The sequence below is a fragment of the Carcharhinus amblyrhynchos genome, chromosome 9 (assembly GCF_965287045.1).
Source record: "Carcharhinus amblyrhynchos chromosome 9, sCarAmb.v2.hapA, whole genome shotgun sequence".
NCBI lineage: Eukaryota > Metazoa > Chordata > Chondrichthyes > Carcharhiniformes > Carcharhinidae > Carcharhinus > Carcharhinus amblyrhynchos.
Window position 1 is genome coordinate 54,338,247 of NC_137332.1, and position 21,116 is coordinate 54,359,362.

General features: G+C 39.8%; 1 protein-coding gene across 9 annotated transcripts in view; it reads left to right on the top strand.

Annotated features, from left to right (window-relative positions):
- Positions 1-21,116, top strand: part of odr4 (odr-4 GPCR localization factor homolog) — a 94,335-nt gene that overhangs the window by 31,463 nt on the left and 41,756 nt on the right. For all 9 annotated transcript variants that reach the window (XR_013887859.1, XR_013887860.1, XM_080195690.1 and 6 more), the window contains 6 exons: positions 4,722-4,828; positions 6,366-6,402; positions 10,028-10,162; positions 14,102-14,197; positions 17,060-17,101; positions 18,283-18,411. Coding sequence is in view for 7 of the 9 variants with exons in the window: in XM_080195690.1 (XP_080051816.1) it covers positions 4,722-4,828; positions 6,366-6,402; positions 10,028-10,162; positions 14,102-14,197; positions 17,060-17,101; positions 18,283-18,411 (546 nt within the window). In the remaining 2 variants the exon portion in view is untranslated. The remainder of the gene's footprint in view (positions 1-4,721; positions 4,829-6,365; positions 6,403-10,027; positions 10,163-14,101; positions 14,198-17,059; positions 17,102-18,282; positions 18,412-21,116) is intronic.

Consider the following 21,116-nt stretch of genomic DNA (forward strand, 5'->3'; position numbering starts at 1 on the left):
TCCTCTCCACAGTAAGATCAACTCCAAATTGGCCAAGTAGTGTCTTATCTATCTTCTTTCGATCATTAATAAAGCGATGGAATGCGTCATCAACAATGCGATCAAACAGCATTTACTGACTAATAACCTGCTCATTAATGCTTAATTTGGGTTATGTCAGGCCATTCAGCTGCTGACTTCATTACAACTGTGGTTCATGCATAGATAAAAGAGCTGAACTTGAGATGAGAGCAGCTAAATATTCCCTTAGTGTTCCAAGATGTGTAAATTAGGGGATTAGCAGGGTAAATACCTGGGGATGGGCCAGGGTATGATGCTGTTCGGAGAGTCGATGCAAACTTATTGGGCTAAATGGCCCCCTTCTGCACTGTAGGGATTCTGCGATTCTATGATTGCCCCCGACATCAAAGAAAAGCTTAACCGGGTGTGACATCAGGGAACTTTTAGCAAAACTGAAGTCAGAGGGATAAAGGGAAAACTTCCTTGGTTGGAGTCAGATCTAGCACAATGGGAGATAGTTGTAATTGTTGTTGATCATTACTGCAGGAGTTCCTCAGGTTAGTATTTTGGGCTCAACTATTTTCATCTGCTTCACCAATGACCTTCTCTCCATCACAAGGTCAGAAGTGGGGATGTTCATTGTTGATGACTGCATAACAATTTCAACATTCTTTTCAACAGTAATATTTTCTTTCAATGGCAGATACATTGAACAGATATTTTGTGTCAGTTCTATTTGAGTAGAAGGCTGGAACTCCCCAGATCATGATGGACTTCATCTTAGGATCTTAAAAGAAGTGATTGCTTAGATAGTATTCAATTTAATCTTCTAAAATTCCCTATATTCTGGAAAGGTCAGCCTGTGTTTTCATCTATTCAGATTGACTAAGGAGCTCGATAAAAATGGGTACTGATTTTGGAACTCCTGACCGGTTGGTGGGCTGTTTGATTTTTGGGAGCGCCAGTAAAGGGTGTGGCTGCTTCCTGTCAGAAGTCTGCATCCAACACTCCTGACCTGGCCAGCTCCATTGTAAGATAAGTACCTTTCCACAATTTCCACAGAGTCAGGCCAGGCTTTTGAAGAGTCATTGTTCACGACCTCTTAAAGGCATTGTGAGCCTTAATGGGCATGAAGGGACTGTTAAAAAGTAAGTTCACAAGGTTCTCCTCTTGCTTCCATGTTACATCATGATCTCTGTCTTTCTCTCTCTCTCTCTCTCTCTCTCTCTCTCTCTCTCTCTCTCTCTCTCTCTCTCTCCCCTCTACCCCCCCCACCCCCTGAGCCAGCTCCTATATTCTGTCATGCCTGCTATGTCAAACTCTGCCCTTGAAGTCACCCCTATGACACCTCATGCATTCCCATGCTGATTGCTACCCTTTGCAGGCACTTTGAAAATCATGATGCAATCTGGCTTTGTCACATGGTTTTGTGAAAGTGTAATCGCGCTCTACTAATTTAGTAGTTCTTTGAGGAAGAAGGAAGAAACATGGATAAAGCAAAATCTGTAGATGTAGTGTATTTGGATTTCCAAATGGTATTTGACCAAGTGCCTTATGAAAACTTACTTCATGAAATAAGAGCTCATGGTGTGGATAATATATTAGCATGGATAGAAGCCTGGTTACCTAACAGAAAACAGAACATAGGGGTGAAGTAGGTTACTTTGAGGTTAGCAAAATTAAATCAGTGATGTTTCCAGTTGTGGGGCCTCAACTATTTACAATCTGTCAATGACTTGGATGAAGGGGCCAAATGTATGGTAACTAAATTTGCAGATGACACAGGTAAGTTGTGAAGAGGACATAAGGAGTCTGTAAGGAGATCTAGGTTAACTGATTGGGTAAATATTTGACTGATGGAGTACAACTTGAAAAAAAGTGAGCTTTTCCACTTTGGCAGAAAGAACAGAAAAGCAGTATATTATTTAAATGGAGAGAGATTGCAGAACTCTGCACAACAGAGGGATTTGGCTCTCCTGGCACATGGTCATAGAGGTTTACAACATGAAAACAAGCCCTTCAGCCCAATTTGTCCATCCCACCCACTTTTTACCATTTAAGCTCGTCCCAACTGCCCACATTTGTAGAACTTTGACCCAGCAACAATGAAGGAATGATGGTGTATGACTTAGTGGGGAAATTGGAGGAAGTGATTCCCTTATATGCCTGTTGCTTTGTCCTTTAAGGTGGTAGATGTTGCAAATTTGAAAGGTGCTGTTGAGGAAGCCTTGATGAATTGCTTTCGTGTGTCTTGTAGATGGACTATACTGTTGACATGGAACACTGGTAACACTGTACCTTTGAACTGCCTGTTCAAGAGCAAATCCTAATTGAGCTGAATTTGTTTACTGCTCAGTGTGAGCGAAGTTGAAGTCTGTGTTTTTTGGTCAGCACTTTGGTGTCTTTAACTCAGCAACTTTTCTGTCTGTCCATTCAGACTGCACTAGGTTAAATTATATCTTGCATGTTTTTTTAACTCTGAAGTAATACTTTTGCTCAGCATACAGCCTGCCAGCAAGATCACCACCCCCCTCTCCATTTTGCCCAAACTCAGCCAACAGATACTGAACTTTCATGAATACCATTTGAAAGATATGAGGCGAATCTGGGGTAGTTCTCGTAAGAATAAAACTGGTGAAGAGGAGATTTGATAAAGGTGTTTAAAATCAAGGAAGGGTTTAGTAGCGTGATGTTAGTGTACCTTTGAGTTTTTTTTTCTAAATCAAGTTTTCTGCAGTTGTAAGCAGGCCTTTTTGGCTTCAGTTATTTTCTCATTAAGGTATTGGTTTGTCTGGAGGAGTCTTTTTATTGCTGCTTAACCGGGGGTTTGCTTTTTTTTTTGGATGTTTATGACTCTGCATCGTTAAAAGAAAAACTGGGTGTCAGGAGCTCTTTTTCAGTTTGCTTTAGAAAGGACATTAAGCTGGAAAGAAACCTCTCTCCCTCTCTCTCTCTTTCTCTCTCCCTCCCTGGTTTTGGAAATTCTGCTGGAATTCTGAAAGCAAGGCCTTGCCTTTCTGAAGGGGGCAATCTGCTCTTGGTGGCTGGCCTAGAGTCCCTGGTTTTTGGAAACTGTTCTGACTTCAAACTGTTCTGAGTCTATCCAGAGAACTGCAGACTTCATCCAAAGGACTCAATTCCAGTGTCACGTGAGCATTAGTCTGTGCTGTATTAAATGTTTGAAGGGTTTTGTTTATGGGATTGGTTTGATTGGGATAGCTCCTATACTCCTTCATGGTTTTATATTATCGTGGTTTATTTCATATTGTTTGTAATTGATAGAATTCATTGCTATACATGTTAACTATACTCTTAGATAAACTTTGTTTGATAAACGCTCCCTAGTAGGTCAAGTGAATCATACCTGAAGTGAAAGCAATCATACTTATCCTAGTCAAATTCAAGTTGCAAATCTTGTGATCCAGGCAGACTCCATTAAACACTTTGGAGTTTCTGACCTGATCAATAGCAATAGAGCAAATAAAAATAAATTATTTCCAGTAGCTGAATGGTCAGTAACCAAAAGGTACAGATTTATGGTGATCAGCACAAAACTCTGAGGTGACATGAGGAAAATCCTTGCTGAACAGGTAGTTATGTAGGCACTGCCTGATTATGCTATTCGATTAACTTCTTCAGTGCTCTTCTGGCCTCTACTTTTCATAAACCAGCTAATCCAGAAATCTAGTAGCCACTACTCTGGATAGCTGTGCCTCAGTGAATTAATTTCAAGATCCTCATCCTCATTTTCACTGCATCTACTGCTTCGTTTCAGCCTGCTTGAGTAATCTCTTTCAGTAAGATATTTGTTCATGCCTGCTACTCCAGGAATATTGCTTGCTCTCCACCTTCTGTTGACATTTGAACCAATATATTCCATTCCATTGGAATCCTTTTCCAAAAATACGCTACCCGAAAACATGTATATCTTTAAATTTTAGACTCCCTACCTAACTAGGTTCATTTTCTGCATGATAGCTGACCCGTCTAACTTTGAGATGTTATTTTAAATGAGAATTTCTGTATAAAAATGTGTTATTCAGCAATTGAAGTGGAAGTACACAGCGCAATCTGAAATAATAGGTTTCAGATTTTATTTATACTCTGATTTCAAAAATTTGAAGGATTAAGGTTCTTTCATAGAAACCTTTCAGCAATATTTTTCATCCAAGAACATCAGATTTAACACTGGGTATGCAAACTGAAATTTAGTGACTTGAGATATTCAGAGAACCCTGTGTAATAATCTAATAAATATAATCTGTGAAGTTGACCTCTATAAAACATGTTTGTTGTACCACTCAAGTATATTACCATGCAGCAATCCTTTACTGATGTGCACGTTTATACTGTAGCATACTGTAATCTATTATGCAACCTGACATATTATTCATTGTTGAAAGAAAGAACTAGTATTTAGATTGCAACACAGCATGTGTCAAAAAATTCTAAAGTGCTTCACAGTCTGTGAATGACTTGAAGTGCAATTATTGTAGTTATACATATAAGCACGGCTGTTAATTTGATTAGTAGTCAATTTCACATTGTTGTGATGTGCCTCTTCTCATCAGTATACAAAATGTGACATAGCAAACACTATGTCCCACAAATCCCTACCCCTTCATTGACAGCCTTAAAAGATCAGTTATAAAACAAGTATTTAAAACATGAATGTTTGTTTTGAGTAAGTAGCATAATAGTTTCTATCTTTTCTATTACAGTTGGCATCTGCTGTTGAGGCTGCTGTTGCAAAGGAAAGACTCTGGAATTTTACAGAGGAGGAAACAGCTGAGCGAGTTGTTCTCCAAGTCTATGCTGACTCAAAGAAGTATCCTTTAATGGTTAAACAGAGGGGTGTAGAATTTTATATAATAAGACCATAAGACATAGGAGCAGAATTGGGCCACTTAGTTCATCGAATATGCTCCACCATTCAATTATAGCTGATAATTTTCTCATCCCCATTCTCCTGTATTTTTCCCATAACTCCTGATCCCCTTATTAATCAAGAACCCATCCATCTCTGTCTAAAGACACTCGGTGACCTGGTCTCCACATCTTTCTGCAGCAGAGAATTCCACAGATTCACCATTCTCCCTCTTCATCTCTGTTTTAAAGGATCATTCCTTTAGTCTGAGGTTGTGCCTCTGGCTCTAGTTTTTCTTACTAGTGGAAACATCCTGTCCATGTCCACTCTATCCAGGCCTTGCTGTAGCCTGCAAGTTTCAATAAGATCCCCCCTCATCCTTCTAAATATCTCAACCAACAAGATGAGAGTCATCATGAACATTCCCATCCTTGTCAGAGCCCAGCCCAGGACTGTAAAAGATGAGGCTGAAGAATTTTGGAACAGTATTCAGGTAGAAGTTCCAAGATGATGGATCATTAATCTCTTTCTAGGCCTGTCCCAGCAAAGCTAGTCTTCACCTAATTTGATGCATTCCATTGCACCATCAAGAATCAGCTGAGCACAATGAATATAGCAAATAGCCCCCAAGACATCCTAGCTCTTGCACTGAAGACCAGAGTGAATCGCATCTCCAGCCGAGTTGTCCAATGTGGCTCATGATGACTCTCATCTTGTTGGTTGTTTAATTATCCACCCTTACTAACTGAAATCAGTAATGTGGGTGCTGTGCTTTATCCAAACCAGTGTGAGCACTGTACATTCCCTGAGCCGGCAGCTTAATCACTTGCAAGTTCACGGAACTCAGAGGGGTCGGCACTGTGCATTCCCCGAACTCGGCAGGGTAGGCACTGAACCCAGCAGATGGATATTGTGCGCTCTTGGAGCCTGGCAGGTCAGGTACTACCACTTCCGGAACCTGGTAGGATGGGCACTGCGTGCTCCCAGAACCCAGCAGGGCAATGCAGAGAACATTGAATTACTCCACATGGATTAATGGTAATGGGTCACATTACCATTCCTCATAAACTAGTGTGCCATGCCTTCTAAGTAGATCAGTCCAAATTCGATTTCACCAACTTCAGTTGCACTCATTGCCAGCTTACAATAAGAAATAAAACATCAAACAAAACTTTGAATGCTTCCTTCCTTGAGCTCACACAGCATAGAAGTATTAAAAGTAAAAAGGAGCGCCTTTCTGCAATGAATTCTCACTCGTACCCAAATTTCAACTTTGATACCGTTCGTGATGAGCTCTGTTTACGTGACACCCTCTGGTTTCGCTCCAGTCCTCATCTTTGTGGAATAAATCATCCAAAATAGTTTACAAGTATCAATTTAAAGTGAAATGGCAACCAGAAGAGACAATTGCAACTTAAACTCACAGTAACAAATAAATTATTCGATCTGCTCTAGTTGAAAAATGAACTTGAACTTTTCCTGAGCTCATTAAATACAGAATGAAGGTGCAAGCTTATGATCTTCACAATCCACAGGTAAGAATAGTGTGATAGAGTTTAAATTCACCTTATTCAAATGAAATGGTTTTTCCACTTTATTGTGTTAATTCTGTAGCAGAGTTTTTCTTTGCAGAATTATCAAGTATAGCTTTAAATTTTCTTAAATTTTAAATTTCAGTCTGTGGATGTGTATGCCATTAAAATATGGGTAACTAGAAGGCTTTACAATCAGTGTGGAAATTTGGCCAATGCAAGCAGCACTGATGTTTGAGCTTTCAAAATTGCCCCTGTGATATGTTACATTAATAAGCTGTGTAAGTGCTGTGCATTGACTAATAAAGATTTTTTATACAAAAACTCAGATAGTATTATCAAATCTGGAGATTGCTGAAAGGAGAAACATGTTGTCAAAGCTTTTCGTCTTGCACCCATCAAGATAAATGCAAGAATGTCAAATTTCAAACATTCACAACAATTTATACTGCTGGAGAAAAGGTATTGAAGTTGTTGGCAAGTCGACTCTGGCCGAGGCATTACCATGGAGAAAGTAAAGGGGAACTATTGGTTGCTCAAGCTCCTGGGTAATTCAAAACTAGTGCAAGGTTTGGACTTTTACTTGAAGAGAATAGGTTCCTGAATATGAACATACATTGCTTCTAGCAAGGGTAAATGAGCCATATTATAAGCTTATCTTAAATTAGTTGTTAGTGTATCTATTAGCACACTTAGGATTGTTCAGCAAGTGCTGCACAATTACAGAGTCACTTCAAATAGTAGACATTTTGTTTTTTTTAAGCATGGTCTGGTTAAATAAATACGACTAACCACAGGAACATGCATTTTTATTTGATCAGCCAGTTGTTAGGACAACTGGCTGTTAAAGGCTTTGCCATTCCAGAGTAATTTAAGGTAGACAGTGCACTTTTCAGGTTTGAAAGGGTAGCTTTTGGCCCTTTGCAATTTTGCAAGGTACACAGTGAATAAATTATCTGATCACAATTGCCATTGTGCTGCAGAATAGCTTTGACGCACTCTATTTCTGTGTTGAGCTTGCAAGGTGAGCAAATAGCTAGGGTCTTTTTACAAATTGGGGGTTTACGATGCTATGCAAGTCCCAATGTGCATATTGACCAGTGAAGATATGCTTGCAATAGACAGTAGCAGAGAACCTATTAGTGGATTTCTCAATTAGCACATCAAGGAGATTGACTTTTCAAAAAGCATTTGACACAGTACCATGTAATAGAGCTTTTCTCAAAATTAAAGCTCATGCGATTGAAGGTACAGTGGCAGTATGGAATTAAATTAGCTAAGGGATAAAAAGCAGAAAGGCATGATGCATGATTATTTTTTGTGAATAGAGGGAAATGTGCACGCATGTTCCCCACTTACGAAACTCAAAAATGCAGCAATGAGGAGGTAACTGACTTCAGGAAGACATTGACAGACTGATGAAATAGGCAGATACGTGGCAGAAAGAAGTTAACAGAGTGTGAAATAATTTTTTTTTCAGAATGAAAAATACCAATATAGGCTAATTGATACAATTTTAATGGGGTTATGAGAACACATTGAAATGAGGAGGATGTTTTTACACAAATCTTTGAACATAGCAGGACAACTTGAAAACATTTTTAAAAAGCCATTCTGGATCGTTGAATTTATTTGTCGAAGCATGGAATACAAAAAGCATGGAGGTTATGGAAAACAGTGCAAAAACACTGACTAGGCCTCAGCTAGAGTAATATGTTCAGTTCTGGGTGCTACACTTTAGCAAGGATGTAAAGATGTAGAGAGATGCATCGTTGTGCACCGCTGAACAACGTCACAATAGGAGGCCAATATCACAACTTGTAGGACAGACCCAAGTGTTGCCTTCCTCAGCCAGAACAGAATACTAATGCCCATTAGTACAAAAATTACAAGGTTTCTTTGAACGCTTAGTTGTTCAAGAATATTTGGAATGTGCTATCGCTGCTGTTTTTTTAAAGGATAAAATCTAAGTAATGCATGCCCAATATATAGGATAGGCATAATGTTTCACAAAAATATCTTAAAACGATGATGAGCCTTTTTCCCTACCCATTGTTTGGGGCATGCCTATTTGCAGTAGCTCCATCTATGTGCAGGACATTGAATGGACAAGAACAAAAAAGGTAAGTAATTCTTTTTTGCTCCTTGGGCCCTGATTTTCCTTGGACTTTCTGTTGTGCAGTTGTGTGCCTGATGCGAGACCCCCGAAACAAGTGTTCTACTCGGAGCTTCAACATAGCAGGCAAACCCCATGAGGGAAGAGGAAATGCCTCAAGGATGCCTTCAAAGCTTCCTTGAAGAAGTGCAACATGCCTACCAGCACCTGGGAATCCCTGGCCCAGGATCACCCAAAGTGGAAGAAAAGTATCCAGGGAGGAGCTGAACACCTCAGGTTTCCTCACCAAGAGCAAGTTGAAGCCAAGTGTCAACAGCAAAAGAAGCACATGGCAACCCAAGCATGCAACCCACCCACTCCCTCCAACCACCTCTGCCCCATCTGTGACAGAGATTGTAGGTTACGCATTGGACTTCTCAGTCGCCTGAGAACTAACTTTTAGTGTGGAAGCAAATCATCCTGGATTCCAAGGGACTGCCTAAGAAGAAGTATATTTGTTAATGCAGCAGTTCACAGACATAAACAGGGTTTCCATTGCATTTCCAGGAAAGTTAAGGCGTATAGCGCAGGATTAAAAAATTTGTTGCCATAATGACACATAGTGAACAGAAATGTTGAGAGGAAAGTATTCAAATATTTCACATCTACCTGTATAACAGTTTCATAACATGCTTGTTTGCATTTAACTGTTTTTCAGTTGTACTGCTGGAAGCTACAATTTGTAACCCTGCCAATTCTTAACTATGCCACCTTTTTTTTGCATTGAAGATCAAAAAATGTGTAAATATTGGGATCTTTAATGCTAACTTCATGCAACTGTGGCATTTTATGCTTTTAGTCAGAAGGTTCTAGCTTTAAATACTATACCAGAATTTGAATACCGAAGGATCACTACATGGTTGAAGGTGTGCTGTCTTTCAGAATGAGATTAAACCAAGACTCTGTCTGCTTATACAAGTGTATGTAAAAGATTACACAGCATTACTTGAAGAAAATGTGACTTTTCTAATGGCTGCTATTCCTCCGTCAGGTTAGCACCTCCAAAAGCACAAATTAATCATTCATCTCACTTGCTGTTTGTGGGACCTTGCCCAATTAAAGATGTCTGCAATGCTTGTGAGATGGACAGTCTCTGTTCATTAGAAGTAATTAATGCTTGTGAGGTACATTAGGGGACGTCCTAAACATTGTGTAAATGCACATTTTTCTTCATCTTTAAGTATCTCAACATACATTTGTAAGATAGTTTTATGTCATGAAACTATTTTTTGGGATAATACAAGCAGGAAAACAACCAATAGCAAATATGTCACAACAAAGTAAAAACTGATAAATCCCTAGAAACTGATGGTAAATATGTCGGTTTAAAACTTTGACATCAAGGTATTAAATAGAAATATTTGAACATTTTTAACAGTAGGAGCAGTATTATGAATGCCAAATACTTATGCAATAATTCCAGCAAGAAAATATTCTATCTAATAATGAATCTTAATTTTTTGTATTTTCAAGGCTTCTATTAAAGCGCTGGATTGTAAATCTAGCAGTTTGTCAGCTCCATGGCAGATTATGGAAGCCACCTTGAATGTGGATGTTCATATCCCGATACCTGTAGCTGCAGAACATCAGTTTGACAAGGATTCATTGGTATGTGTTACATATTTTGTTCTAAATCATTCCATTTTTCCACTGATTAGAGTTTCATGAGTCAAATATTCTTCTGTTATTTTGGATTCCCCCCACTGTTCCTAAAGTTTGATTTAGGTTTGATTGAACAGTACAAGAAATGGAAGATGGATACGATGTGATAAAAGAGAGATACAGAGATATTTGGCAAACCAATCACCTCTTCTCCATTTAAAATTGGCAGTATAAGAATAGTGAATACAGTATATTATGTTGATAGAGATACTTAGGAATCACTATGATACAGACGATACATTTAGGGGAGTGAAGAATGGTGCAAGCTTATTCCACATGTTGAAGTTTGAGGTAAAAGTACAGCTGCTGATAGGATACCGGAAAATAATAATGCTGTAGAGACAACAGTACCTCTAGAAAGAAAAATGGAGAAGCAACAAATGAACAGTATCAGTTGCATGTGGCAGAAATAGTAGAAAATGATCCAGCATTTGCAAATGAGATTAAGAAATTCTGTCATTCTGCAAGAAGAGAGGAGTCATGTGCAGGTGGATACTAACTGAACAGAGTAAAAGAGGATGGGGTGAAAAAAAAGCAAATGGTTTTGGTGTAAGAAGAAAATGCTAAAACAATGGCTCTCCCAGTACAGTCCAAATGAATCATGAGCGCACAGGATAAAGTGGCAGGGAGCAGATGGTGCTCAGAAGGATAATGATCTCCTGTTAGGTGGTTCTGTCTTCATTTCATTCAATCTTTTCACAGGATGTGGGTTTCATTGGCTGTGCCAGCATTTATTTGCCCATCCCTAATTGCCCTTGAGAAGGTGGTGGTGATTGATCCACTTGCATTCTATATGATGTAGGTACAGCACTGTTAGGAAGGGAATTCTGTGATTTTGACCCAGTGACAGCAAAGGAATAGTAATATAATTCCAAATTAGGATGTTGGGTGGTTTGGAGGGGAATTTGCAACTTGTGATATCCTCTTCCATCTATCTTTGTCCTAGAGGTCAGAGGTTCACAAGGTGCTGTCAAAGGAGGTTTGGTGAGTTGCTGCAGTCACATCTTGTAGATGGTATAGATCCTGCCATTGTGCATTAATGGTGGAGGGAGTGAATGTTTAAGGTGGTGGTTGAGATGCCAGTCAAGCGGGTTGCTTTGTCCTGTGTGGTGTCAGGATTCTTGAGCGTTGTTAGGTCTGCACTTACCTAGGCAAGTGAAGAGTATTCCATAACACTCCTGTTTTGTGGCTTGAAAGTGGCCGGCAGGCTTTCAGGAGTCAGGAGGTGGTTTACTCGCCACTGAATTCCCAGCCCCGACCTACTCTTGTACCCCAATATTTATATGGCTGGTCCATTTCAGTTTTGGATTCAGCGTGGGAATTGTGGTTGGATTCTCCGATGTTAGATGCTGAGGATGATTGTTGCCTGACAGTTGTGCAGCGTGAATATTATTTGCAACTGCCAGCCCAAGCCTGAATTTTGTCCAGTTCTTGCTGCTAATGAGACACGGACTGCTCAGCTATCTGAGGAATCATGAATGGTGCTGACCATTGTGCAGTCATCATATGCGAATATCCCTGCCTCTGACCATATGATGGAAGGGAAGGTCATTGATGAAGCACCTGATGATGTTTGGGCTAAGGAAACTATCCTGAGAATCTCCTCCAGTGAAATCTTAGGCCTGAGCTGATCGATCGCCAACATCCACAACATCTTCCTTTGTGCCAAGTATGACATCAATCAGTGGAGAATTTCCCCCCTGATTCCCATTGACACCAGTTTTTCTAGGTGTAGTGTTCTCACAGAGGCCAGTCTTCTGTCATTATTCTCCTTTTATGTGCATAAAGTTGCACTCAGCGGCTACAGTGTACAAGTCAAACCCCGGAGTCTTTTGACTGCTGACTTGAGTGGAGACAACTGATTTTAAACCCCCTGCTACTGCATCCCTATTGGGCGAGTGCCCTAATGGGGAGCTCGTACTCTACAAGGCAGATACATTGACAATCCCCTGTGGCCATCATAACACTAGGGCTCCTTGATGCCACATTTGGTCAATTGCAACCTCAATATCAAGGGCATTCACTCTTACCTCACCTCTGACATTATGCTCCTTTGTCTATATTTGAACCAAGGCTATAATGAGACCGGGAACTGAGTGACCCAGTAGAATCCAAACTGAGCACCAAAGAACAGATTATTGCTGAGCAAGTAACACTTGGTAGCACTGGTGATAACACTTTCCATCACTTTGCTGGTGATTGTGAGTTGATTGAAATGGTGGCAATTCCCTATATTCGATTTGTTCTGCTTTCAATGAACAGGGCGTATCTGGCCAAATTTCCACATTGCTGGATAGATACCAGTGTTATAGGTATACTGGAACAGGTTGGCTAGGGACAACGTCAGTGATGTAAAAATGTTCAAGAGAGGGTACTAGTTTAGCAAATTACATTGTTTGAAATAGTGTTGATTTATTAATCTCTTAAAATTTGTGAATTGAGATGTCTAATCGAAGATAGAATATTCAAAGAAAGCTAACAAAGCTGATAGCTGTACTGCTTGAATATATTTTACTGAATGAAAGAAGTTCATTTTCTAATACAAATTAATTCATTTTAAATTAATTGGTTGAAAATTCAAACTGAATTATAGCAACTGTCATAATACAGTTACCTGTTGTGGGTGGCGTGATGGCACAGTGGTTAGCATTGCTGCCTTGTAGCTCCAGAAACCTGGGTTCAGTTATGGCCTTGGGTGATTATCCATGTGGAGTTTGCACGTCTTCTGAGTGGGTTTCCTCCAGATGCTTTAGCATTCTCCCACAGATTTAAAGTGGGAAACCAGACATCCAAGATACATCAACTTTGGTGACATTTTAATATAACCCATGAAACAGTGATGTTCTGTTGGCATGCTGGGTACCCAAGAGGCTGTGGAGCTTGAATATATGTGACAGTTCGAGGCAGAGGAATACCGAAAGGAGAGATTAAAGTCTTTGAAGTGAATCCTTGGTGAAGGCATCCAAGAGAAAGCATTGTTTGGTTGAAGGCATGTTTTTTGGGAGTGGATTTTGGAGACACTCATGGAAGCCAGAGTTCCACTGAGATCATTTGGATTGTTGTAATAAGCTTTAGGGGAGATTTGATGAGAAGTCCACAGAAGTTATATCGAGTTGCGTCAGCCACTTAATTTCAAAGAGTGGTGTATCTGACCACAGTTGGGCTGTAAGTTTATGTGGCCCGTGTGCATACAGAGAACATTATAGTGCAAGATATATTTTGTAACATCTGTGAATATATATGTGAGATGAAGGAGTATTGTATTATAGTCAATCTTTTAATGTTTAATAACTATTTTCTTTTGTTAAGTTATTTGACAGATTTTAAATCTGTTCATTCATGTGTCTACATAAAAAAAAGAAGTCTGTGGCACTAGGGTTCTACTTTGGGACCTGACTGTCCAGTAGTAACATCAGTTGGGATTGTAACATGGTAAATATCACTCCCTCAAACGGTTTACCTGGCCATTATGACATTGATTGTGGAAGATTGCTGAGCACAAATTAGTTGCTGTGTTTCCTGCATTACAACAGTGACTACACTTCAAAAATACTTAATTCCGAAGTCCTTTGAGATTTCTCGTTGTTATGCAAAGTGCTATATTAAAGGCAAGTCCTTCTCTTTTTTTTTTGCCTCTGCCTCTGAACTTTAGATCAGTGGAATTTTTATTTCCAAAGATTTCATTTCATTGTCAGTATATACCTTGTAATGCAGCATTTTTCTTTCAAATGTAATTCCGTTAAGTTGCGCTTGTCTATGATGACATGTTGAGGAAAATATCAGAGTTAGAGAGGATAAGCAATGCAATAAGTAGTCATTATTGTTTGTGTAATTTTTATTGAATATATTTTTGTTCTCTTTCCTTCCACCATTTTCCCTCCCCAGAAAGGTCTGATTACCTGGGCAAAACAAATTATGCAAAGCAGTTACCTGATAAGCGGACAGTTTAAAGAACCAGAGAGCTTATTAGGGGAAGGATCGGTATGGAAACTCAATAATATTTTGGATTTGTTCCTTTTTAAAAGTGCATTTAATATAACCTATCTAAGAGTTGCTGACCAAAATATGCTATTTTCCTGTTCCCTTTAATATTTATAACTTACAACAGTTTCTCTACTATCATCTAGTTGGGTGGGATTGCAAATATCTCGTTCTGTTCATATCCATCTACTCATGGCCAGAGGACCACTGCAAGTTCTATTCTGGTTCCTATACTGTTACCACTGTTGCTTCCCAAAGATATCTCCTGTTTCTCATCCACGTACTGCTATATGGCTACAACATCAGTTTTCATATGTATGAAAACACCAGCGTCTACGTTGTCAATCAGCAGAAATTTCCTACAACCTAATATTAGAAAGACTGAAGCTTCTGTTTTTTTTCAGTCAAGGGTTGAGGCGTCATTAGCTAGGGCAGTATTCATTGCCCATAAGAAGGTGGATGTGAGCTGCCTTCTTGAACTGCTTCAGTCCGTGTGGTATAGTTAGACCCACAGTGCTGTTAGGGAGCGAATTTCAGGATTTTGTCCTGGACAAATAGGAAGGCAAGACTATGGAGGATTTGCAAACAAGGATGAGAAATTAAAATCAGGGCATAACCAGGAGCCCATGTAGTGTCAAAGATAGGAATGATGGGGAAAACAGGATTTGAGAGTTCCTCTCAAATATATCATTGTTCCTAGTGGAGGAACAATGATATATTTCCAAGTCAGAATGAATAACTTGAAAGGGAACTTCCATGTGATGGTGATGTTCCCATGTATCTGCTGCTGTTGTCCTTCTAGATGGTAGTGGTCATGGGGTTTGGTAGGTGCAATCTCAAGAATCCTTTTGTAGTCCTGCACCTTATGGATGGTGTACACAGTTGCTACAATGTGTCAGTGATGTAGTTAGTGAATGTTTTGGAAGGGATGCCAATCAAGCAGGCTGTGTTGTCCTGGGTGGTGTCAAGCTTCTTCACTGTTGTTGGGGCTGCATTCTTCCAGGCAAGTGGAGAGAATTCCATCACACTCCTGATCTGTGCCCATAGATCGTAAACAGACCTTCTCAGGAATCAGGAGGTGAGTTGCCTACTTTGTCCCTGACCTGTTTTTGTAACCATAGTATTTATATGATTAGTCCAGTTTAATTTCTGGTCAGTGGTACCCCACAGGATGTTGATAGTGGGGGATTTCAGTGAGGATATCAAGAATGTTTTCCCCTCTTGTTAGATCCCTTACCACCTATCACAGACCCAGTCTAGCAGCACAGTGGTTAGCACTACTACCTCACAGCATCAGAATTTGGGTTCAATTCCAGCCTTGGATGACTGCCTCTGTGAAGTTTGCATATTCTCCCCATGTTTGAATAGGTTTCCTCCGGGTCCTCCAATTTCCTCTCACAGTTCAAAGATGTGTAGGTTAGGTGGATTGCCATGGCAAATGGTTGGGGTTAAGAGGATAGTGTGGAGGGGAGGGCTGGGTGGGATGTTCTTTTGGAGAGCTGGTGCACACTCAATGGGCTGGATAGCTTCTTTCTGCATTATAGATTCTGTGTGCTTTGCGACTTGACCAGCGTGTTCAGTAGTGATATTACTGAGCCATTCTTGATGATGCATTGAATTCCCCCACCCAGGGTATACCTGACCTGGGGCTTTGTCTGTATGGTACAATTACTGTCAGGCCATTGCTTGATTAGTCTGTGAGACAGCTCTCTCAATTTTGTCACAAGCGCCAGATATTTGTAAGGAGGACTTTGCAGAGTCAACAGAGCTGGGTTTGCCTTCTTCATTTCCAGTGCCGAGGTTGATGTCAGATTGTCTGATGGTTTCATACAATTGAGTGGCTTACTAGGCCATTTAAGAGTCCCATATTTCATAGCCACAATTCCCATCTTTGTCCTTGCAACTGTTGAGAGCTGAACCAGACTGTTCAGAATCTCAAAGTCATATTTGATCCTGAGATGAGCTGCCGACTATATATCCACAGCTGCACTAAGCTTGCCTCTGCATCATCACTCAATTCTATTCTTATCTCAACTCATCTGCTGAAACACTCGTCCATGTTTTTAATAGCTATAGGCTTGACTATTCCTATGCATTCCTGGCTGACATCTCACATTCAATCATTCATAAACTTGAGGCCAGCCAAAATAGTCCTTGTCCTAACTCTCAAATCCTGTTTTCCCCATCACTCCTGTCCTTGACACTACATGGACTCCTGGCTATGCCCTAATTTTAACTTCTCATCCTTGTTTGCAAATCCTCCATAGTTTTGCCTTCCTATTTCTGTAATCTCCTCTAGGCCTCCCACTCTCCAACGTATATCTGGCTTCTTGAGCATTTCAAACTTGGGGATATGTTATAACTTTAAATCTGCTTATAAATGCAGACTGTTGTTGTAGTTATCCTATCTTTTAAAGTTATGAAAGTATAGAGTCATAGAGGTTTACAGCATGGAAATAGGTCCTTCAGCCCAACTTGTCCATGCCGCCCCTTTTTCGGAACCCCTAAGCAAGTCCCAATTGCCCGCATTTGGCCTATATCCCTCTATACCCATTTTACCCATGTAACTGTCTAAACGCTTTTTAAAAGACAAAATTGTACCTGCCTCTACTACTACCTCTGGCAGTTTGTTCCAGACACTTATCACCCTCTGCATGAAAAAAATTACCCCTCTGGACCCTTTTATATCTCTCCCCTCTCACCTTAAACCTATGCCCTCGAGTATGTTATCTTCAAACAGTATTATCTATGCACAATTTATCAAAACCCTAATGTATTGAAGAGAATTTAATTTATTATATGTGCAGTTTGTTGATCTTTAAATTGCCACTGAATTTTCTTTTGTTTTTATTACTTCCACAGAAGAAGAAGGCACCAGCGGAAGTCCAGTTCCTGACAGCTCCTGTTAGTTCCGAATACTAATTTTTCAAAGTTTCATTTATTTGTTCATCTGACCAGTAATCCATGTTTAAGTGTGGTTATTTTCTTTGTTAATTGACATTGAACATTTCAACGCGTGGATTTTGTTTTATTTTTCACTATTTTGCAAAGGAATTTTTAACAGTTTGCAGGTTCTGCGCTAATTAAATAGAATGATTATTAAACCTTGTGTGTTTATACACACACTAGTAAGGATATGCATTATGAAAGAAATGTTAGAAAAAGTGTCAAGTAAAATTTATGCTGTTTGATGTATTTATTATTTTCATAACTGAAAACAAGCAACTCAGTTATACCCCAATAAAACATGCCAGCCTAGAAAATGTTACTAATGAAAAGCAAAGAAACAGCAAATACTGAAAATCTGAAACAAAACAGAAAATACTGAAAGCATGAGGTAGGTCAGTCAGCATCTGGTAGTCACCAAAAGACATTTTGGTAGTTTGGTCCACACTGAGGAATGGTGCGTTAGCCAAGGTAGAATGGGAGTTTCTGATTCACCACCATATTTATCAGACCCCAGCTTAATCATGTGGGAGCCTCATTACTACATACACATTGAGTTCCCATGATATAAGTGGGGCGATGATTCAATTTCAGGGGATAACTAGATGGAGCACGTACACTAAGCACAAGTTTTTCAAATTATACAGGGCAGTGAAATGGAAGATGCCCCAAAAAGCGAAATGTAAAACATCTTCTGTGAGACGTAGAGAAGCAGGAGTGTTCTTTTGGTCTCCAGCTGGATATTGTCTGCCTCATGCAGAACTGGTTCCTCCTCTTCCTTGTACCTCCCTGCCTGACAGCTAGGCTGGTCTCCAGTCTGCTCGATATTGCACAACAACTTGTTTATGTAATGCAAAGCCTAGACAGCATGATGTGCTGATGAGGCCTGGACCACTAAATAGCCAGCCAACAAGAATGAGTAGCTGGGACAGCTGATGTATCTGTCTTAACTATACAAGAGTTATAGTTATACTGTTCTTTACGGTATTATGATGAACAGCACTGCCCAAAATATAGGTACTGACTACCTTCTGTGTTCCAGCATGTTCCAGCTTTACATTAAAATTACGTTTAAAACAATATATTACTGTACAATGCACTGCAACTGGCTTATGAATGGATGTGTATTTTGTTTTAAGGTTGCTATCGCTGATGATGAACTTGCTGCTTTAATTGAAGACTGCGGCAGCTCTGTCACAGTGAGGGGTACTGTCCGCTGCAGAGCTTATCTCCATGGCAGTAAATCAAAAGTAAAAGATGCCATACAGGTACAGTACCTGATTTGTACTCTGAGAAAGGAGTTTCTTCAACTAAAACATTCTCAACAACATAAATATAAACAAGCTCTTCTATATTTTTAATTTGTTGTTAGGTGTAATGTAAATTTATATCTGCAGAGAATCTTTTGGACTTGGGTGATGCAAGTATGCAGTTTACACAGACTCATTTTACAACCAGAATAGGTATTCTGTAAGTGGAGATACATAAAGGCTTTATATTGATTATATTCAAAGAACATTTCCACCAGTATTTTGCATTAGAATTTTCTAAGCCAGTTCTTTTATTATATTGCACATACCATGGATATACCAGAAAGAAGATAAAAGTCATTTGTTTTTCTATTCTGTTCATTTGCCAACATTCTTTGGTGCAAGTGTAACCTTATGAACTCTTGGCCATAAAAGAGAAGTAGGAGTTGCTGAAAACGAAGACTCTACATTATCCTCATTTAGTTTCTGTTCTTCAAATTTTGAAGAAGGTCTTTCTGTCTGGACTTTGTTTCCTGTATCCACATGTACAGAATACCACTTCTCTATTGCCTGTTGCTAAATTACAATTTTATGGTTTGTGAAAGTTAGACAGAATAGAAAAAGGCAAAGCTTAAGGAGCTCCACATTAGGTACAAACATCAGTCAATTGGTAACCTACCTCTACATTGACATTTTTCCAGAAACCTGATGAGCGTAATCAGCTGTGAATTGTAAATGCTGTTATATCCATCTTCCTAAAAGAAAGATGAATATATATGCTGGAATTCTGTGGACCGCCCGTCATGGAATAGGAGCGGGCAAAGAGTGGACAATGGAAAAGTCCATTGACCTCAGGCAGAACTTCCTGGTCTCGGGTCGAACAAGACTGTAAAACTCCACCCATAGTGTAAATGCGTTTTTGAGAATTCAACACAAAACGGGTATCATTGCAAAGCTTTTCTGGGGGTACCATGAATACTAGAAATAAATGGGACATTTTCCGAATGGTAGGCAATGACTAGTGGGATCGGTGCAGGACCCCAGCTATTCTCAATGTATATTAATGATTCAGAGGTGGGAATGAAATACAATATCTACAAATTTGCAAAACACACAAAGCTAGGTGGGAGGATGAGCTGTGAGGAGGATGCAGAGATGCTTCAGTGTGATGTGGACAAGCTGAGTAAGTGGGCAAATGCAAGGCATATGCTGTATAATGTGGATAAATGTGAGGTTATCTACTTTGGTAGCAAAATCAGGTTTTATCTAAATGGCTATAAATTAAGAGAAGGAATGTGCAAGAAGACCTAGTCACTGAAGGTAAGCATGCAGTAAAGAAGGCAAATGATACGTTGACCTTCATAATAAGAGGCTTTGAGTACTGGAGCAGGGATGTCTTGCTACAATTATATAGAGCCTTGGTGAGGCCACACATGGAATTGTACAGTTTTTGTTTCCTTCTCTGGGGAAGGATGTTCTTGCTATGGAGGGAGTGCACAGAATGTTAACTGGACTAATTTCTGGATGGTGGAACTGAAATATGAGGAGAGATTGAGTCGGTTAGGATTATATTTGCAGCTCTTTAAAAGAAAGAGGGGGATCTCATAGAAACCTATAAAGTTCTAACAAGGAAAGATACAAGAAGGGTGTTACTAATGATGGAGATGTCCAGTACCAGGGGTCATAGTCTAAGAATATGGAGTAAACCTTTTAAGGACAGAGATGAGGAGAAATCTCTTTATCCAGTTAGTGTTAAGCCTGTGGAACTTGCCACCACAAAAAGCTTACCTTCAGTCCAAAACATGTTTTCAGGAAAGAGTTTGATATAGTTCCTGGGGTGAAGGGAATCAAAGGGGGCAGGGGGTGGTGGGATTGAGTTGGATGATCAGCCATGATCATAATGGTGGAGCAGGCTGCAAGGATTGAATGGCCTTACACCTGTTCCTATTTTCTATGTTTCCATGTTGCAATATCCTAATTTTCAGAGATTTTGTCATCACAAAAATTGTTACTAATGGTCATTATTGACCTTGCATCCATCATAAGTTCAGATGTGGCGATGTTCACTGATGATTGCAGTGTCCATTTCCATTAACAGTTCCTCAAATAATGCAGCAACCTGTATCCACATGCAACAAGACCTGATATCATTCAGGCCTGGGCTGATAAGTGGCAAATATGATTCCTGTCAAATAAGACCATTTCCAACAAGATAGCATCTAATCACCTCTCCTTGGTGATCAACAGCTGAGCACCACCACCATCAACATGCTGAGAGTAACCATTGAGCAAAACCTGAACTAGATTAGTCATATAAATGCAAAAGCAGGTCAAAGGTTGAGTATTCTATGGTGACTAACTCCTGTCCTGACTCACCAAGCCTTGCCATTACCTACAGGGCACAAATCAGAAGCATGTTGGAATATCCTCCACTTACCTGGCTGAGTACAGCTCCAGCTCCAGCTCAAGAAATGTAACACTGTCCAGGCTCAAGTAGTCCACTTGATAGACGCCCCATTCACCAGCTTAAACATCATTGCCTCCACCACCAGCATACTGTAGCTGCAGTATGTATCATATACAGGATTCGTTGCAGCAACTCAATAAGGCTCCTTCAGCAGCACCTTCCATGACAGCCAACAACCCAGAAGAACATGGGCAGCAAAGATGTGGGAAGACTAAAATCTGCAAGTCTCACATTATCATGACTCAGAAATTTATTG